General features: G+C 40.4%; 1 protein-coding gene across 2 annotated transcripts; it reads left to right on the forward strand.

Moving 5' to 3' along the window:
* Nucleotides 1–1551: 1551 nt before the first annotated feature.
* LOC116058889 (protein-glutamine gamma-glutamyltransferase K-like) lies at nt 1552–21559 on the forward strand. Of its 2 annotated transcripts, XM_031311837.2 has the most exons (16): nt 1552–1668; nt 1982–2117; nt 6415–6695; nt 6801–6992; nt 12390–12641; nt 14045–14163; nt 14275–14382; nt 16075–16252; nt 16359–16497; nt 16592–16784; nt 17077–17230; nt 17383–17667; nt 19865–20025; nt 20117–20253; nt 20357–20544; nt 21139–21559. In XM_031311837.2, the coding sequence occupies exons 3-15, from the start codon at nt 6416–6418 to the stop codon at nt 20514–20516; spliced, it is 2358 nt and encodes a 785-aa protein (XP_031167697.1). In that variant the 5' UTR covers nt 1552–1668; nt 1982–2117; nt 6415; the 3' UTR covers nt 20517–20544; nt 21139–21559. The 2 variants fall into 2 exon arrangements, with proteins under 2 accessions (XP_031167697.1, XP_035863421.1); XM_036007528.1 differs by lacking the exon at nt 21139–21559 and having other exon boundaries at nt 20357–20609.
* The last annotated feature ends 238 nt before the right edge of the window (nt 21560–21797 follow it).

The following is a 21797-nucleotide window of genomic DNA, read 5'->3' on the forward strand; positions in this document are numbered from 1 at the left end:
CAACGTCCCGTTCTTTTACTAAACCCAACTATCCCGTTCTTCTTTTACTAAACCCAACTGTCCCGTTCTTTTACTAAACCCAACTGTCCCGTTCTTCTTTTACTAAACCCAACTGTCCCGTTGTTCTTTTACTAAACCCAACTGTCCCGTTGTTCTTTTACTAAACCCAACTGTCCCGTTCTTCTTTTACTAAACCCAACTGTCCCGTTGTTCTTTTACTAAACCCAACTGTCCCGTTCTTCTTTACCTAAACCCAACTGTCCCGTTCTTTTTTTACCTAAACCCACCTGTCCCGTTCTTCTTTTATTAAACCCAACTGTCCCGTTCTTCTTTAGCTAAACCCAACTGTCCCGTTCTTTTTTTACCTAAACCCACCTGTCCCGTTCTTCTTTTACTAAACCCAACTGTCCCGTTCTTCTTTACCTAAACCCAACTGTCCCGTTCTTCTTTACCTAAACCCAACTGTCCCGTTCTTCTTTACCTAAACCCAACTGTCCCGTTCTTCTTTTATTAAACCCAACTGTCCTGTTATTCTTTTCCTAAATCCAACTGTCCCGTTCTTCTTTTATTAAACCCAACTGTCCTGTTATTCTTTTCCTAAATCCAACTGTCCCGTTCTTCTTTTATTAAACCCAACTGTCCTGTTCTTCTTTTCCTAAATCCAACTGTCCTGTTCTTGTCCCGCGTGTCATGGAAACATAAGCCCACCCACAAGCTTTTCCTTAACCTAACTGCATCAAAAGTGACGCCAATAATCCCAACCAAGCGCGTTTAGATAAAGTGCGTTTAGATATGGCGCTAAAGGAGACTTTTAGCGTCAATAACAACGCCAAAGGCACCTGACCAAGCGTCCATATTTTATGCGATGGGAGTGAGAATGTGTTGCCCAAGGCTATTTTGCAGCGGCAGCCCCGCCCAAGATTATTGTGATTGGTTTAAAGAAATGCCAATAAACCAGATCAGGTTTTTCTCCCATCCTGGAATGCTGTGTGGACTAGCCAGACCCTCCTCTGCAGCTCTGTGGAGGAAGGTCTGGCAAAGCGAGACTAGCTAAAAACCGATCTGTGCTTTTACAGTCAAATATTCATGCCAAGATTTTATTGGTAAGGTCTCTGTAATGACATTCCTGCCTTTGTTGTTTCCGTTTCCAATGGCATCAGACAAATATTTGTGTGATACTCGACTTGACACTTGCTCAGTTTCCCTCTGAATGATGCAATAAAATCAGGCTGCTTTTGTTAAGAGTTGGCCAATCACACAGTTGAGAAACTCAGTGAAAACCAGTCAGTGTGGATAACTCAGTCAACTAAGTCATGTCATATTATATAGACTTGACGCAAAAGTAAATGGGAACCCACTCCCTAAAGAAGAAAACAAATCAGTGATGGCTGAATTCCATTTAGCTGCTTCAGTCCTGGTATTGTGCAAGCTGGCTGAATGCCATCACTCCCTGGGACATTTGAATAGAGTGGAGTCATAATTTTGTTAGTAGCTTACACCTCTAATTTAATTCTTCTATGGTACTGTAAGACTTAATGTAACACCCTTTCCTTCTACTGTATATGTACCTGATTGTATTTTTCAACAATAAGTGATCTTGACTTACTCCAGATTCCTTGTGAGAGTTACTTTGAAAGCTGTTCTTTCTGAGGATCGTCTGATATACAGGTAATGAATGAGTCAATAAATGAATTAATTCAGGACAGGGCTGAGACAATAATAATACTAATTATAATAATAGTTAATGGTTAACAAGCCATAATTACTTTTCTAACACAACCTTACATGTTTTACATCTTACAAGTTTAATAGTGTAAACATAAAGGCATTTAATAAATAGTTACTATAATCAAAGAGATATCACACTTTTTTTGCTTAATATGGTTAAATGTAACATTCAAAATGTTTACTTGGCTCCCTGCCAAAATGATTTCAGTTGTTGCTTTCGGAGAAATATGTGACCTGACTGCTGTCTGTGCAGCTGGAAGGCGTGGCACTGTCTTGGCTCCCAAGTTTTAAAAGGAGGTCTGAACAAAGTCGCGAAACACAAAGACACAGCGAACAGAAGAGTTCTTCCTCCAGTCTGCATCGTCTCATTTTGTCTGCTGTTCAACTGAGTGAGTTTGAACCAGTTTCACATGTAGCTCTGTCTATATACAGCCTGATAGTTAGGCCTTTGATTTATGACTTTATGTTGTTAACATGTTTACTCACGTTCAAACTTGTCTCCTGAGCAGAGTGCCACTCGGATTTCATGGCAAAGTACTTCACCTGATTTATAGGAAAATGTGTTTTGCATGCCACTATTTGACTGGAAGGGATCCTTTCCTCACAAAATGTAAAATATCATATGTGGCTCCCAGCAACATAGATTTGGCCGACAGCTGCCACATTAATATCTCATTGAGTGTAGCAAGCCAGAATAATACAGCAATATTGTCAGACGATGTAAAAGGGTCAAACATTTACAGGACTTGGCTCAGGGATAAACACAAATACAAAGTAAGTGTTTGTGTGTTGAATTGAACCCTGTGAATGCTTTAATTCTGAAGTCATCAGTTAAGGTCCCACGTTGTAGTTCAAAATGAGTTTGACCCAAGGCAACTGGTCATGAGTGTAGCCGAGGGATGCTTACTGGATCACCACCCTCTCGGAGGAAAATATCCAAACTTGGATGAATAGTATTCTATATTTGCTGCTAATATCATGGGAGTCATGGGAACTTTAACCCACTTTATTTGACATTTGACAAGCTTTTCTATTGAAAAGTATGCATGATTCAGCACATACACATACATGGGCTCATACAGCATGTTGGGCACCCAGACATGTGCCCTGGTCCAGAGGGAGCCAGAGGAAGTTGCACTGAGTAGTGAGAATGTAGATAGATAGATAGATAGATAGATAGATAGATAGATAGATAGATAGATAGATAGATGAAATAATAATAGGATAAAATATAAGAACAAATAATTTAAAATATATACAAGTTGGGAAATAAAAATGTACAACTGTTTAACTAGTATTGATAAAGCTGTAGATAAACCTACTGTGCAAGGTACACTTAGTGCAGTTGTGATGTATATGAGTCTTATCTCACACCCAGTGATGAAGTGTTAAAAAGTTTAATTGCCTGTGGTAGGAATGATTTCTTTTAGCGGTCTGTGCGACATCGAAGCTCTCGGAGCCTCTTAGAGAAGGTGCTCCTCTGTTGGACCACTGTGGGGGGGTGGAGAGGGTGGTCGGGGTTATCCATGATATATAACAGTTTGTTCAGTGACCTCTTCTCCAACACAGCGGATGATGAAGCGATGAGAATCTCATATCATAGCAGGTTCAGCTGTCGGGCATCTAATATGTCGCTGCTGTCACTGCTGTGCAGCTTGTTGAGGGTTACTGTACCCCCTTATCTCACTGTGTTAGTTTATAGTGCAGTGAAAACATTATGTCTAACATATTATTGGATGCAGTAGTAAGTAAGTGTTTTGTTGTGTATGTGGGTGGGTGTGCCCCCTTTTTGGATCTAAGATGCCATGTTAGCAGACTGTAATCTCAACCATATGGAGCACAATTCCAAGCAATCTTTTTCCTGATGCAGGTGCTGTGGTGGATTTCATTTTGACTTATAAGTCCCTTGTGAGGGCCCACCCTGCAGTAAACTTTCACAACCTACTGAGGCTTCCAAGTTACAATCATTGTGGAGTTGAAAATACATTAGTGACGAGGCTAAAACAGAGCTAGATCTGGTTAAACATACATGCTAGCAGCATGGGATGGAACGTTAGACAGTTGGCCTGCCACTTTGGTCCAGATACTTAATGGATTGCAATGAAACTGTGTACAGACATTCATGGTTCCCAGAGGATGAATGCTGCTGACTTTGGTGATCCATTGACTTTTTTTTCTAGCGCCACAATTTATTGAATCACATGTACACATATTCATGTCCCCCTCAAAGTGAATTGTTGTCACTTTTGTGATCTCTATCGCTCTCATCAGGTCCAAATTTAAATGACCAATGTTTCAGTTTATCACCAATTACCTGCAAAAGTAATGAAATTCCCATCAGCCTCAGCTTTATTTCGTGCTTAGTGCTGATTAACAAATGTTAGCACGCTAATGCGCTAAACTAAGATGGTGAACATAGTAAATGCCTGCTAAACCTCTGCTGAGGCTAGTGGTTAGCACAGCCTCACAAAGCTAGCATGGCCTCTTAGTCTTCCATCTCTATGTCACTACAATACATCATTGAATGCAATTTGGGAATAAATATACTGTATTTTATTGACTGAACATTTTAGCTGCTAAGCTATTAAAATGTGAAGTGCGTTACTGTTCCCTATTCTGTGAGAGAAGAATCTACCTAAAGCTATCGCCTAATACACATACAGTATTAGTTAGCATGTTTATCAGGTTATGTATTTTTTATGCAAATTGTTTTCTTAAGCTGATTAGCCTCCTCTGTCACTTAGCAGTAAATGTATGACTCACAATCCTAAACTGGTAGGAGGAAGCGTTTTCTCACCTACTAGTGTCTGTTCATTCATTCATTGTACTCGCTGTCTCCACTTCATTGGAATGTGAATAAGGAGTAAACTGATTGTCTGCCTTGCATGGCCTTATCTGAGCCTGTTTGGTTACCACATAAATGTCACTGTTGCCAAGGAATGTAAAGTGTGTGCTTTCAGCCGTATTGTAGCATTTCTTGGAAGCTGGAATTGCCAGAAAGATGCCAGTCAAATTAGAGTGAGGGGAGCAAATGATAGGCGAAATGAGAAGAGGGAGAAAATTAGCATGAAATTGGATGGATTTAAGTTCATGCATTTTTCTTCAATTCCTTGGCTCTCATATAATTGTGACTCTAAAGCATTGTGTTTTGATCTTTATATAAAAAATAGTGAAATTGGTTCCAAAGGGGGGGTGGCAGCTGCTCAGTCTGTAGGGAGTTGGGTTGGGAACCAGAGGTCACTGATTCAGGTCCCCATACGGACCAAAGAATGGTGGTGGACTGGTAGCTGGAGAGGTGCCAGTTCACCTCCTGGGTACTGCCAAGGTGCTCTTGAGCAAGGCACCGAACCCCCAACTGCTCGGGGCAGCCTGTCCATTGACAGCTGCAGCCCCCCCACTCTGACATCTCTCCCTTAATGCATGTATAGGTACTGAGCATGTGTGTGTAATTCAGGCCTGTGTGTAATGTGTATAATAACAACTGAGTGAAAACTATTCATGCAGGATTTATAAAGTATAAATTATTGTTTATTATTATTATTATAGCACAGTTATGAATCAGAGCACATGCTGACCTCCATAGAATAATGAAGATAATGAAATGAAAAATGATAGTCGTATGATTTATTCTCTGTTTAGCAGCAATATTAGTGAATCAAATTAGTATTCATGTGATATTTTTACTGCAAGAAAAAGCTTTTTCATGACATGATTACATTCTCTTTGTAATCAGTTACATCATCAAAATATCAGTACAGTAATTTCAGTTATATGTATTTGACTGTATCAATACCTTAAAGCTCTAAATGAACAGAAGAAAGAAGGGATATTAATGTGACATATATATATATATATATATATATATATATATATATATATATATATATATATATATATATATATATATATATATATATATTTATACTTCCCTTCAGTTATAAAAACGTAGCTTTTCTATGTCTCTATATATCTGTGATTCCCAACATATATAATATACTCAGATTGGAATAATCTACCTGTAAACATGCAATCCAGTCTATCTCTCCACGCCTTTAAAAATGCCCTTTTTTCCTATTACAGTACCAACTGTACCTGTCCATAATCTTCTACAACACCATGATAACACCTCTTCTAATATTATTATTAATATCCAGTTTCATTATTGCTCTGCCTCCAACTTGATTATGACTAACTGATCATGATGTTCTTTTTTTTTTTGGTCTGTTTTCATTTTGTTAACTGTTGTGTCTAATTATGAATGTACTGTATATTTATTTATTGTTAAGGACCCCCTCGAAAACGAGATGCTGCATCTCAAGGGGTTACTCCTAATAAAGACATTTTCAACATATAAACACATAATTGATAATAATTTATTAATAATGAATAATCCAGTGTCACCTGTTTGTAATCAAACAGCCAGTAAACAAAAAAACTTTACACAAAAATGGATGAAGCATCTTTCATTGTTTATCGGGGGCATTCCGTGGAGCAACAAGCTCCTTATCTTTTGCCAATGAGTACGATAAATGGTTGTTTTTTTGGAATGACGACTGCAAAGGAGGTAATCTTGTGAGTGTTAAAAATGGACAATGTACCTGCATATGATTTGGTAAGGACTATTGTGTTGTGTCCAATGCAAAGCACCACTTACCGTGTCATTGCGTTTTACCTTTTTTTTCTCAGGATGCCTGTCACAACGCGATCAATCAGAGGATCTGGTGTGGGTCGGTTTCCAGCTGTGACTCTCGGATTTGGGGAAGACACAGAGGAAGAGAAGGAAGTGCCAGAGGAAAGCAATTCTGTGAAAGAAAATGCATGTCGGAGGTGGCTGCGTAAGGTTTGCCCGTGCTGCTGTCCCAAGCCAAATGAGGATGACATTACGAACACTTTGGTCACGGGGACTGATGATAAAGAGGACGGGAAAAATGGCGAGAAGCCTGAGACTGGTGACAGCGAGCTTGATGGTAACTGGCAGCTCAGAGAACTCACAATTGTGTTATTTATCAACCAAAGTCACTGCCGGCCACGAGAAAGACTTCACCCTCATATATTTGTTTTTGTTTTCACAGAACTCCTCCTTAAAGTGCGATCAATAGACCTGATGAAAAGCAAATCAGGGGGGAACCGCACAGAGCACCACACAAACCTCTACCAAAGGGATGACTTTGTTATTCGCAGAGGACAAACTTTCCAGATGTGGATTACCCTGTCTCGACCCTTTAACCCCAGCACTGACAAACTTCACCTACAACTTAAAACAGGTTAGTCCGAATCCTTGGCAGAAGCAGTGTAGTGCTTTCCTCTATACAACCCACAAAGTGTTGCCATGTGTTATGGTTCTAAATAGACACCAGAATAACATTATAAAAATAAAGACTTTCAAAACAACTAGGATTCCATACGCAACATCAATGCAAGTAAATGCAAAAGTAATGACCCACATGTCTCGCCTCTGAGGCCAAGTGTGAACCTGGATTCTCGGTGAAACGCTGTGCAGAGCTGCACATACATGATAATGAAGTCCTCCCTCTATCGGGGCAGTCACGGGAAGGAGAGGAAGGTGAAGGGCCGAGGGCTGTGAGAGGGAAAAAAAGATGTACCAGAAGTTTTGTTTTAAACTGTTAATTCAGCTGCTTGTGTGTGTGGAGCTATTTAGATTGTGTTGCATTCATGCATGAGATAGAAAGACTTATTGAGAGAGAGAGAGAGAGAGAGAGAGAGAGAGAGAGAGAGAGAGAGAGATTTTCATGACAGTTACTATTGCTATGGTAACAGTTCTGGTTGCTATGCTCCAGGGATAGAGCTTTATGTATGCCGAGTCCTTAGTCTTGTTTTAACCCATTGTGTTGTCTTCGGGTCAAATTTGACCTGTTTTCAAAATATCTATATCAGAAATATGGGTTATTCTTTAACTACCTAATTTGAATTACCCAAAAATAACATAGATGATTCCATACAACGGGCTTTGCAAGTACAACAAAAGATAGGATCTCTTTTTTCATTGAATTTTGGGTGTTTCGAAACAGTATCCTCACTGAACGTTGACATATACAAGTCTGTGATTGTCCTTCCTTCATATATTATAATATTAGTCTAAATAATTCATAATTTCTGCTTTTTTAAAATCAAGAATTAGGTAATTTCCTATAAATGAGGTTTATTGACCATGAATTCCAAAAATAAGTGTAAAACTAGTGGAAATAAGTTTGTTAGTGGTGTTTATACATGGTAGTGAAAAGAAGCGTTAAACATCAAAAAAAGTGCCAAAACATGAAAGTGTCGAAAAAAAGAGACAAAAATGTCAGAAAAGTGTTGATTTTCAGTTTTGACCGGGGAGGACCCACATGCATGGTCGAATGGAAGACAACACAAGGGTTAACTAAAAATCCAGTCTGCTGACAATTCAGCAGCGCTGCTTCCACCACCAACTGTCTCTGCTCCCTCTCCTATACTGTAAGGCGGAGAGGATCCTACAATTATAGCTGTGTGTGATAACGAGAAGAGAATAATTACAATGTTTCTTTTACAGAAGGACTGCGTATATATATCAGAATTTTTTTTTTTTACCCTTACGACCCTATTCAGTGCATGACACTAGAGAAACATTTATGGCTTATGAATGGTTGCTATTTTGCAAATAAAGTAACCAAAATAATGGCAGAATTTGTTTCCAAATGATATTCTATGTTTCAAGTAGGGTTTTAACCTATTAAGTCCACAATGTGATGTTATGACAAAAAAGTACAACACTGATCATGAATAACCCAATAGTTTTAAAAAGCCATCTCCCATACCAGCAACAAGCAGGACAATAGAAGCTGCACATTATGACAGTTTTTAGTCTTTTGAACACCCTGCCACCACTCTGGAAATGGTGGCTTTTCATTTTTAAATGAAAAGGGCCATTTCTCTGCTGATATCTCACTTCAAACCGTTTGTAACCGAGCTCACAGAACTCTGTACTCAGTCCAAACACTGTATTCTGAGACACAAACCCCCACAGCATGACAACACAAGTGTAGTTATTCAAAATTCAAGTGAAAGTCAATGACAGTTAAAAGCTTTGACTGTGTGCTTTGAGCTGCGTTTCAAAGTCTGAAGCCTCCCTATCGGCTCAGAGCGGCTGCACTTTTCATAACACCTGACAGAATGATAATGTGGGGCAGATTGAACACTGACAATTGCTTTTCTCAGAGTCTTACCTGTTGCAGGGCTGAAAACGTAAAGTTGTTCCTCAGGGGGGTAAAGGCCCTGGAGTCAGTAGAAAGAAAAGGATGCATCCCGCTTGGGAGTAGACTGTATTGCTTCTTAGATAATGAGATATGTTGGGTGAAAAGTTGACATTTTACGGGGGGTTTATGGGCCCCATCAATACAGGGGGCTGCCACATTATGTGCGTTGTTTTGCTGGAGCCCCCTGCGTTGGCACCCCTGTGGTGTCGACAGACTGGCTCCATTCAAATCATGAAATTCTCCAATGCAGGTCTGAATGCGGCTTAGGCTTCATCCTCATTTGATGTTAATATGCTTAGAAAATTTCATGGAAATGCGGAATGGAAATTATTTTAATATTGCTTGTGCAAATGTAGAATTTTAGCCTGATTCTGATGTAACATAAGGACAGGAAGTCACCGACAAAAGTAGGCTTCAATTTCTTGGCCAGTGTAATGCAGTGGCTCGCACGTTTCTCACAGCAGTTGTTTTATTCATTTCTTTGGAGGCAGCTCCAGGTTCTTATTGCCTCACACAATCAGTAGTAAGTCTGCCCAAATAAACATCTCATGATGAAATTGCAGCATGGTGACTCGGTTCTGTTAAGACATTTGTACACACAGCAACAACCACAAAAACCAGAGAGGGCTGTAGTTTTATACACTCAGTTTAGGGGGAAAGCTCTTGTAGCTGGATATAATGTTGGAAATTGTGAGTTTCTTTATTACAGTTTTTTACAATCACTTTGGCACTAATTTCAAAACTCTAGACACAAAACTCACAACCAATGATCAAAATGCACATTTTTCAAAACTCGTTTCAATTGCTTGGATACAATACACATAAACCAAAGATCATGTGTTCATTTAACAAAGATCACCTGTTCAATATGACACAACTTAACATCAAAGTACTACTATTTCAAAAAGCAATTCACACATTACATTTCAGATGATTGTCTATTAATTTCATTACAATGATCTAACTATCAATTGATACAACTGCTCAAAATGATAAGTAACCGTTGCATTACTCTTAATGACTAGTTGTATGGAAACAGACAAACAAGACTCCATGTTTAGATCATGAAAGTTTCAAGATAACGAGATTCATTGTCACCAATTAGTGTGGAGCATGAACCAGTTAGACTACTTTATCTATGGATGTAATATTTCATCATCATTCTTTACTGTAATGTATTACTGTTTATCAGACACTGTTTCTATGGTCCCATGTACCACCTTTGAGACTATTTACATTATTACAGTTTTTTACAATCACTTTGCTACTAATTTCAGAACCTTGACGTCATTTTTCAAAACTCTAGACACAAAACTCAAAACGATCATCACTTGTAACACAGGCTGTCCAATGTTCAAAACATTGCATTGTGCATTCATATCTTTAAATAAATCTTGCACTTGCGCAATCATTGGTTCAAAAAACAAATTTATTGTGAAATACCATTGAAGCGTTACGTTAGATCACCCACACACAAGCTACCCATAGTTTCACTGGGTCATCGTTCGTACAATCATTAAATATTGTAGTACAAAATAGGTGATATATGTTTCATTATGGTACTAGATGTAAATACATCCCTGTAAAAGTACTGCAGTAGTAGAGCGAATACTACAGACAAACCTGAAATGTATTGATGAAAAACAATACAGTACAATCACAACATAGGTTTATTTGAATCAAAGCAAAATAATTAGCTACAAAATAGAAAAGAAAATACAGTACTGTAAAACATCAAATGCAGTGTTCCTCAACTTGCTTGTACTGTAAAAAGCAAAACAAAGAAGTGATTACTGTACTTCTACATATTCATCAACTTTGTCTTGTGGATTTGGCCACAGGTTCTCATCTACATTGCAATTAGAGAAACATCTTGGAAAAAACCTTCGGGCATGGCGAACAATGTGGTACGAGTATATATAAGTATATGTATATATACAGTATATGTATATATACATATACATATACTTATATATACTCGTACCACATTGTTCGCCATGCCATGCCATGCCATATATATATATATATATAAAGTAAATATCTCAATCATCAGTAACGTGTTGGCAGAATTGGACTAGCAATTCCAAGGGCCTGCATGCATACAGTGCAGTACTGTCAATACTGTAAATAGTCTGAAAGGTAGTACATGGGACCATAGAAACAGTGTCTGATAAACAGTAATACATTACAGTAAAGAATGATGATGAAATATTACATCCATAGATAAAGTAGTCTAACTGGTTCATGCTCCACACTAACTGGTGACAATGAATCTCGTTATCTTGAAACTTTCATGATCTAAACATGGAGTCTTGTTTGTCTGTTTCCATACAACTAGTCATTAAGAGTAATGCAACGGTTACTTATCATTTTGAGCAGTTGTATCGATTGATAGTTAGATCATTGTAATGGAATGAATAGACAATCATCTGAAATGTAATGTGTGAATTGCTTTTTGAAATAGTAGTACTTTGATGTTAAGTTGTGTCATATTGAGCAGGTGATCTTTGGTTTATGTGTATTGTATCCAAGCAAATGAAACAAGTGTTAGAGTTTTGAAAAAATTTGTATTTTGATCATTGGTTGTGAGTTTTATGTCTAGAGTTTTGAAAAATGATGTCAAGGTTCTGAAATTAGTGCCAAAGTAAAAAAGTAAAAAACTGTAAGACTATTTACTGTATTGACAGTACTGCACTGTATGCATGCAGGCCCTTGGAATTGCTTGTCCAATTCTGCCAACTCATTACTGATGATTGAGATATATAATGTATATATACTTTATATATAAAGTAATGTATATATATACTGCTCAGTGATCAGATCAGACTGGGGTTGTACCGGGCAGCTTCCAGGTATGAATGTGGAATTGTGTGAATGTGACAGGTCGTCGTTGCAAATGAGAATTTGTTCTCAATCGACTTACCTGGATACTGTAAATAAAGGTTAAATACAGTAAATAAATAAATAAATATATATATATATATATATATATATATATATATATATATATATATATATATATATATACATATATATATATATATACATACTTGTACCACATTGGTCTGTAGTATTCTCTCTACTACTGCAGTGTGTGTGTGTGTGTGTGTGTGTGTGTGTGTGTGTGTGTGTATGTGTATGTGTATGTGTATGTGTGTGTGTGTGTGTGTGTGTGTGTGTGTGTGTGTGTGTGTGTGTGTGCGTGCGTGCGTGCGTGCGTGCGTGCGTGCGTGCGTGCGTGCGTGCGTGCGTGCGTGTGTGTGTGTGTGTGTGTCTGGATAGTTTCTATTTGGTTTCTGTTTATTCAAACTCCACAAAGTAGGAATGCAGGTGTGGCTTAGATTGGCGGAGGCCAAATGAGGGCATGGTAAGAGCAATAGTTTCCACATGCTATACTCCTTCACATGTCTCCTCTCACTTTCTCAGGGCCACTGCCATCAGTGTCAAAGGGAACCCTTGTAACCATCCCTTTGGTGGAGGAGTTGGAGGACGGTCGTTGGGAGGCTGCTGTTGTGAGACAGGATGACAAAAGGATAATGCTCTCAGTGAATTCTCCCCCCACGGCGGCCATTGGCCGATATCAACTCACAGTGGAAACACATTGCGCAAACGGCCAGGCTGTTTCCAACCATGACCCAGCCAATGACATCTACCTGTTGTTCAACCCCTGGTGTGAAGGTAGACACAGGATAACAAAAAAGCATCTAAGACACATATAAGGTGGATATTGTTGCTGTCAGGTGAAAACCTTATATGTCCAAAAGTGTTGTTTTTTCAGAAAATGAAAAAAGGCTAAGTGGAAAACATTGTTTTGAGCGATTTACCTCAGTCGAAGTCAGATGAAATCATCTTGTCACTGTTTAAATATTTGTAAAACCCACAAACAGACATAAAGGGTAACTGATAGCATTGATTTATGAAAGAAAATATAACTTATTAAATATGAAGATACAAGGTTTCTGCCTAACAGCAACAATATATCTAGTTCATATACTACAAAGGGTGGTCAAAATAACAGAAACACCTTACAATACAGTCAAATAGCCCTGTAGTAAAGATATATAATATGTTTTAGTAAGGCTAGCTGTTTCCCTGTTTTCAGTCTTTAAAGGTCCAGTGTGTAACATGTTTAGTTGTTCATTATCAAAATCTGTGTTGCCCATTCACAAAATTGTCCTTTTTCATGAATATTTACCACCACCATCAATTCCAAGTATTCCTTTTGGCTTGAAATGTTACATTTGCATTCGCATGAACTGGGGTATACGCTCCATATTCATGCTCCATCTTGAAATACGTTAGCTGGTAAGGGACATACAGGACATACTGCTCCGCCTTTCGCATTTTCGCTGTCACATGATAAACTCACAGGTGCTGCTAATGCTGCTAATGGGTATCGTAGCTTCCCGGCTCCGGCAAGTTTGAAGAAGGAAACATGGAGGACCACACGTATTCAAAATCCAAATTTCAGGAACAGGAGTCTTCTTCTTCGCCCAGAAAAAGAAAAATGATATTGAAAAGAGCAAGAGACCGGCTTTTTGAAGTGTGAAGGCTACCGTAGCTGTAATACGTACTTTGAACTGCGTGGTGCGAGAGAGTTGATTGCGATATATGATCTCAACGCTAGATGGGAGAAATTCCCACACATTGGACCTTTAAGCTAAGCTAAGTGGCTGCTGGCTGTAGCCTTTTATTTAACAGACAGGCAGTGGTATTATTCTTCTCATGTCAAGCGTATGTTTAAAAATGTCTAACTATTTCTTTAAAAAAAAAAAAACCCCACAAAGGAACAAAAAGTGATATTCCCATTTTTATACCATACCCTCTGAAATAGTTTATAGGACAATTTCAACTTTCTCTTGTATAGTCCCTTGTCAGTCTTACAAGCTTTTCGTCTTGACATGGCCACAACAGTGTTCACTAACATTTCTAAAACCAACAATTTTAGAACGTCTTAAAAAAGACATACGACTACTGCAGCTTTTGTAATTGACAAAAATTCACATAAAAGTTCAATATTCAAAATGAAAAGTTGTTATTTTCCAGGATTTAACATTTTTTTCTTACTTGTTCACTGTCAGATGACGCAGTGTTCATGGATTCTGAGGTCGAAAGGCAGGAATATGTCCTGAATGATATCGGACGAGCCTACTACGGTACAGAGAATCAAATTGGAGAGCGGACATGGAACTATGGACAGGTGGGTGGTTTGTGTGATCTTTCAGTGTTTGGTGAATAGACTGAGCAGTAAAAAAAAAAAAACTGACTGGCTCTCGCCACCCTCCCTGTGTTTTCTCTGTTTTGGTTTCAGTTTGATGATGGGATTCTTGCTGCTTGTGTCTTTGTCCTGGAAAAGAGTGGAACTCCCCCGTCTGGTTGGGGAGAACCGGTTAATGTGGTGCGAGTCATCTCAGCCATGGTGAGACTGCACTTACTATTTCTTCACCTGATCTACCTACCTTAATAATTCTCTTCATAATGTGTTAGTATACAGGGACCATCCTGCTTAGTACCATGTCAAATCACCTGTGGCCATGATAACACTTTCCACACATCCCAGCAGTGGCTCAGCAGGATACCTGTAGCATCCTAGGGTCTAAGCTGATGGATTTTTCTCCTTTTTGAGCACTAGTGCAAAATGGTACGTTTAGACAGAAAGTCTTTGCGATGCTCTGCTGCCATAATGTCATTGTCAACAACTTCTGGCCCAGTTGCCATTACATTTTGTACAGATATGCATTGTTCCTAGTCTGGCTATCACCAGACCAAGCTCAATCTTTTAAGATTGAACATTAGTCTGCTCTGGGGATCTGGGGAGTCTGCTCTGTATTTTCTACTGCACAAGAGGCGTGATCAACGGGCATAGTTCAAATGACTCTACGCAATTGGATAGTCCTTCAACCAATCAGACCAACTATCCGGGTGACATACTTTGCAGAGGTCAGTAGTAAGGCAAACACATCCTTCTTTTGTAGGAATTGTTCCAGGACAAGTTTCTGTTCAGTTTTCAGAGAAAACTTGCCTTTGAAATCTTTTAAAACAGGAGCGACAGTGGCATCAACGGGTTGCTGCGCTTCGGTGGCCGCCATGTTGAATGTAAACAAAAAGCTTCTCTATCGTCATTGTGTTAAACCCGCCAATAGCGCGCCAGGTGGATAAGCCAGTTTGTGATTGGTCCCCGCAGATTTCTAACGGAAGCAGGATAGAAAAATGTACAGGTTTCCAACCTGAGCTGCAGGGTGAAATCAAATTGCCGGCAGATCGGGCTGGCTTTACCCAGTCTACATTGTTCCCAGAGGATGAATCCTATTGATGGTGATCCCGACTTTTTCTCGTTTTACCATGAAGTTGACATGTTTTTTTCTCAACAACTATCCAACATATTGTTGCGATTTGTACCATTTATGTGGCACGCACATTCATGTTCCCCTCAGGATGAATTGTAATAACATTGGTGATCCTCTGATGTTTCAGCATCAAACATCATCAGGTCAAACTTTTAAATTTGTCCAATACTTTGTGACCAAATACATGTGAAACTAGAAGGGCACTCAGAGAGCGCAGACCTTTGCCAAGGCATGCCCTAGCTAACATTCCGCCTTGAGGGGCCCTTCACGTAAATTTTCCGAGCCGGGGCCTAATTTTCCTGATTGTTCTGACATCACCGAATGAAGCACAAATGCCCTATCTCGCAATGTTAATAAAAGTTAAACAAAAATGATATGTGTATCCACCCCAAGGGCGTAACTTTGGGTTCAACATTGGGGGGGTTAAGATCTCTAACTATCTAGGGAGGTCCCGGGACATGTCTGCATGTATTTAAAGAACGCGAAAAACAAGCTCAAAGCACCTGCATGTCATAAAAAATAAATAATAATCATTGTTTCATCTGCTTTATTGAATGTAGTCAAGAGTGAAATACTGTATGTATCACTAACTAAATGAAGTCAAGTTTATTTAAACTGTTACTTTGTTCATGTTCCTGTCAGAGAAGAAAGCATTGTCTTGTTCAGGCAGGGATGTTTTTTTTTTAATGTATACTACAGTTTACAGTTTATAGCTTCAAACTCAGAAGTATAAAAAAACAACAACACGTTCTTCTTTTATCCAGATCAATTCACCTGATGACGGTGGTGTCTTGGAGGGAAACTGGTCAGGAGACTATTCAGCTGGAACTAGTCCAACAGCTTGGAGTGGGAGTGTGGAAATCTTGAAACAGTACCATAAAAACAGCGGGAGCCCTGTTAAGTATGGCCAGTGCTGGGTCTTTGCTTGCGTAGTCACTACAGGTTAGCTAATTTTTTCACGTGTTTACATAACGTGCTTGTACAGTATATGTGTAAATGTCACAGAGATATTGACAACTGGTGCCTTATCACTCCGTGTTCTTTTCAGTTTTACGGTGTTTAGGCATTCCCAGTCGAACTGTGACCAACTTCAGCTCAGCTCACGACACAGATGTCTCCTTGACAACAGATGTATACCTGGACGAGAACCTGGAGCCTATAGATTACCTCAATGCCGACTCTATCTGGTATGTCCTGTCACCATCCTTGTGATGCAGCCTCATCGTGGCATGTTTTCACTCTCTAGTTTATGAAGCCTGACTTTCGAGTCTTTCCCTGAAGGAACTTCCATGTGTGGAACGACTGCTGGATGGCTCGTCCAGACTTGCCCCCAGGATATGGTGGCTGGCAAGCTGTCGATGCCACGCCTCAGGAGACCAGCCAGGGCACCTACCGCTGTGGCCCTGCTTCTCTCGCTGCTGTGCGCAATGGTCAGGTCTACCTCAAACATGACGCTCCGTTTGTGTTCGCCGAGGTTTGTGGAATATATAGTTTACCTTAAGAGCACAGTTGTAGGGCTTGCAAAGAATGGTCAGAATTTATGCAGGAGGAAAACCCTCTAAAATACAGTTTTTCCTCACATACTTGACCTACAGGAGTGAGCAACTGATCTTTCAGGTGTTTTGTGTTGACACATTATGTGTGCTCTGTGTATTAATTATGAGCCATTTGGCATACATCAAACGATGCATGACACTTCCCATCTTATCAGGGCTTTATTGTCTGACTCCCTCTCTCTCTTGTTCCATCTTTCTGCGCACTTTCAGGTAAACAGTGATAAGATCTACTGGCAGAGAAACATAGATGGGACCTTCAGTCAAATCTTCAGTGAGAAACAGTCCGTGGGCCACTTCATCAGCACAAAGGCTGTTGGCACTGATGAACGCAATGATATCACACACCTTTACAAATACCCTGAAGGTATCGCCAAACAAAATGCACACACTAAAATGTTCATTTAAAGGAGATTACAAGAACTCAGAGTATGGGATGCAAAACCACTGTCATAAATCTTTGATCAACGTATGCTGTATTGTTTATTGAATTAACTCGACATTTCGAATCATTCTCAGGTTCAGAGGAGGAACGCATTGCTGTGGAAACAGCTTGTAGCTATGGCTCCAAAGCACAGGCATATTCCTCTCCCACAGCAAAGGATGTTACTATAGAAGTGACCATGGATGGTGTCGGGCCTGAAATGGGAAGAGATGCAGAGCTGACTATCGTGTTGCGAAACAGTAGCTCGGAGCAACGCAGGCTCACCCTGCACAGCCAGGTGGCAGTCATGTACTACACCGGTGTCAACAAGTCCACAGTCAGAAAGGACAGGACAGATGTGGACGTGCTGCCCAATGAGGGTGAGTGGAGCTTGTTACTCAGGGAGGGTTTGGCACCCAGAGTTCTTACAGGTAGGGTTGGGCATCGTTGGGATTTTAACAATTCTGATTCCAATTGCGATTCTTCCTTTCGATTCCGGTTCTTATCAAATCTCGATTCCGATTCTTTGAGGGGTGGAGTTGAAACGGGTCACATGCTTATTTCACAAATAAGAGGAACATTTAGAGACACACACACACACACACACACACACAAACACAACAGGCAGGAGGACACAGTTCTTACCGTGTGAGTGAGGTTAGATACACTTTCTTTCCTTTTCGTATGTGGCTCCAGAAACTGTAACCTCCTCAGTATCCACTTCTGTCTGGGAGTCTTGTCTGTCCCACAGCTTCCTGAAGGAGAGAGCTTTTGATAGCGGATAAACTGTGTTCGCAGGGACTCCTACTTCTTCTTCGTCTCTTTCTCTGAAAAGTTTACAGAGTAGAGTTATATTTAGTGACAGCATAACAACCTACACAATAACACAAAACACTCAGGTAAAGTGCATTTATCAAGATCACGTATACACAATTTCTGCTAGTGAATTCGACGGCAAAAAAACGAGCCAGGGAAATGTCCACACACATCACATGCTATTTTCGATTAATAAAAGAAAGGCACTGTTTGGACCCTGCCGTCTCTTTCCTGTCTTTCATGCATTCTGTCCTTTGTCCTAGCTACACATTGTACGAAGGTGGGATGTACACACAATTAGATAGGAGAGAAAATCTTACCGGATAAATTTAATTTTTCCGTGATCTGACGCCAGCAGTCTGTCTTCACTACTCGATTGGAATAGTTCTTTTCAGATATGTTGTACAGCGGCGGCCTCTCCTCGATCATGCAGATCAGCTCCTCCTCGAGTGCTTCGGTCCAAGTCATGATGATTCAAAATCCAATATGACAATAATAATTCAAAACGATGCGATGATAGTGAATGAGTGTAGTGCCATCGTCCGCGACCACTCTTTATCTGGTATGTTTACTATCGTCACTTCCGGTTTTCTCGTGCACTGGTTCGCTAGTCAAGAACGCGACGCTACCAATGGGCGCTACTCTATATTGTCCCCGAAAAAAATTAAAACCGGCAGCTGATAGGACGAACGCGTCATGTGGGTTTTTTTTCTCCGGAAATTCACAGCCAGACTGTCATGGCGGCTTGTTCAGAATACGATCTCATATTGTACTAAAATTGTTCACCGAAACGTGTTTCTGAAAACATTTTAAGCGAGAAATAGGCCATGCAGTTTCTGAATCTGTCTTCATTTCAAATTGACAAAGGTCAGTTTAAAAGATTTTCGTCAGATTTTGAGCGGCTCATCCGCTCCCCATTTCCGGGTGAGTCCTGACTGCCCTGTCTCCCGACTGAACATGTCGGGTCGGCCCAAATGAAGGCCGACGGCTCCTCGGACGGCCGACGGCACGGGACACACCGAACAGACTCGAGTCACCGACCTTGCCAGACGGCCCGACGCCCGATTATCGGGCTGGTGTGTCAGCTCCCTTATTTTGATTCAGTGTTGGGTTGCAGTTTTACCGGGCTTTTTCAACGTAAAATAAAGCCACACTAGAGCGCCGCTTACTGTGCTCCATGGCTGCAACACAACATGTGCCTGGCCGCTACGGAAACCAAAACTTGTGCATGTTAAATTTGGAACCCATGATCAGATTTCAATTCCAATAAAGAAACGATTCCACTGGAATCGTAATTTTTGAAACGATTCCAAGTAGGAATCGGTTCTTGATGCCCAACCCTACTTACAGGTGTCAACAGAGGGGTTTTCTCACAATAAAAAAAAATTGAAAAGAAGTGCACCTGCGATTGTGTTTCCTTGGTGGACAAGAAACACGTTTTTATTTGTGAGCCTTAGAGGCGCAGGTTGGCTGATTTGGTTACCTTTGGACAGAACCAGGCTAGCTGTTTCCCCCTGTTTGCAGTCTTTGTGCTAAGCTAAGCTAACTTGCTGCTGATGGTAGCTTTACATTTACCAGACAGATATAAGAGAGGTATCGGTATTCTCATCTAACTCGCAGCAAGAAAGCAAATATATCCAAACTATTGCTTTCATAATTTTACTTGATACAATATTATAAAGCTTAAAAAAAAGCAATGAGGTAGGTGAGAAAGATGGAAATACACTTTTAACACACTTTGCCTACATGTTCTGTCTACAGTAAAGTATTTGGAGTGGAACCTGGAGTACAAAGACTACAAGGACCAACTGATAGACCAGGCCGCCCTGATGCTGACGCTGTCAGGCAGGGTCAAAGAAACACAGCAGGTCCTGGCCACTCAGTTCAGTTTCCGGCTCAGGACCCCAGACCTAATCATAAAGGTAAGTCAAACAATTCATAAGATATGGAAATATTACTGGTAAGAAGATTAATATGTGAATTCTGATCTGGTTTTGTTGTTCTCTCGCACAGCCGATCGGGAAGCCCGTGGTAGGGGAGAAGATGGCCGTAGAGATTTCATTCACTAACCCACTGCCACAGGTGCTGAAAGCCGTGGTATTCCACGTGGAAGGACTGGGCCTCCTAACTGCTCGAAAGATTAATTACGGGTGAGGATGGAAAACATTGTTTAGTTTGTGCTCAGGTTTTTTGTCTAAACTGCCTTGTCTATCTTTCTCTTTTGTGATTGCCACTATCATTTTTTGTCCTCAGAGATATTGGCAGTCGTGCCTCCGTGTCTCTGATTGAGCACTTTGTCCCCACCCTGCCCGGGCCGAGGAAATTACTGGCTTCATTGGACTGCAAGCAGCTCACACAGGTTCATGGGGTGGCCGACATCACTGTGGGGGACAAAAGTAATGGCACTCTATAGCGATTTGAAAACTAAGGCACGTTTGACACTTAGGGCCCTATCTTGCACCCGGCGCAGCGCAAAGCCCGACGCAAGTGTCTTTGCTAGTTTAAGACCGACGCAGTTGTCACTTTCCCGTAAATAGCAAATGCACCTGCACCCATCTTTGCGCCCATGGGCGTGCTGGTCTTACAGGGAGGTGTGTTCAGGTGCATTCTGGGAGTATTGCTATCTTGAGGCAGCGGGAAGTGATCGTGCCATTGACCAACAAAAACCTGGTCTAAAGTCAATAATGCAGCATTTCATTGTTATTTTAACAGTGAATTAGTAAAATGTGCCTTGGCTTATGCACAGCACGCTCACACTATGCTTGTTACACACACAGGGACGCGCAGCAGCACACAAACATGCAAAAGATAAAAAATAAAAATTGCGGTGCAAAACCTGATTGGTTTATTGCATGTTACGCCCAAAACACACCTATGAATTAATGAAGACACTAAGTACAACCCTTTACAACCATGCGCCCGGCGCACTGACCCTTTTTTCTGCCGTCAAACTAGCAAAAGTGGATTTGGACACGCCCTAAACGCACCTGCGCCAGGCGCTTCACACTGTGGGCTTAGATCGTTAAAATAGGGCCCTGAATGTTATAAAGTCTGTTTTCATGTCATCGATATTGAAAGTTAGTGTTTAGATTTACACTACAGTGCTGCTCTATTTAGCAGGAGAATTTGAAAATGACCACAGATGGTGTTTGTGGGACAGAACCTTTTATATTCTATTAAAACCAGTATTAGCTAACACCAAACTCACAACAGGTTTTTTTTTTCTTTTCAAAGAATTTTTTTTGGTGGCATTTTAGGCCAAAATTTTACAGCTTAGACAAGAAAGGGGAGAGAGAAGGGAAATGACATGCAGAAAGGGCCGCAGGTCGGAACCAAACCTGCGGCTGTTGCTGCGCGGACTGAGCCTCTGTATGTGGCACGCTCTACCAGGTGAGCTACCCAGGTGCACCAACTCAAGACATGTTAATGTAGTCCCACTCTCTCTCCATTGAGATCCCGTTTTGTATTTATAAATGTGATTTATTTTGTTTGCTTCGCCATGTGTTGACAGAAAGTATTGTGTTATTTAATATCTAAATGTTAAATGCTGTTGTATTATTAAAACAAAGAAATAATTCCAAATGTTTCCTGCAGTCTGCTGAATTATTGTGACATTAATGATTTCTGGTGTTCAGTGTCGCGGGATGTTTGGTTGGATTCAATGGAGTTGCGAAAAGTTGCGGTAAAGAACGTA

This window comes from Sander lucioperca, chromosome 11, assembly GCF_008315115.2.
Source record: "Sander lucioperca isolate FBNREF2018 chromosome 11, SLUC_FBN_1.2, whole genome shotgun sequence".
Taxonomy (NCBI): Eukaryota; Metazoa; Chordata; class Actinopteri; order Perciformes; family Percidae; genus Sander; species Sander lucioperca.

Excerpts from the sequence above, each read along its gene's own strand:
- LOC116058889 (XM_031311837.2), top strand. The coding sequence starts at position 6,416 with ATGCCTGTCACAACGCGATCAATCAGAGGATCTGGTGTGGGTCGGTTT. Across the intron at positions 14,383-16,074 it reads TGCGAGTCATCTCAGCCATG|ATCAATTCACCTGATGACGG; the intron begins GTGAGACTGCAC and ends TCTTTTATCCAG. Across the intron at positions 20,026-20,116 it reads CCCCAGACCTAATCATAAAG|CCGATCGGGAAGCCCGTGGT; the intron begins GTAAGTCAAACA and ends TCTCTCGCACAG.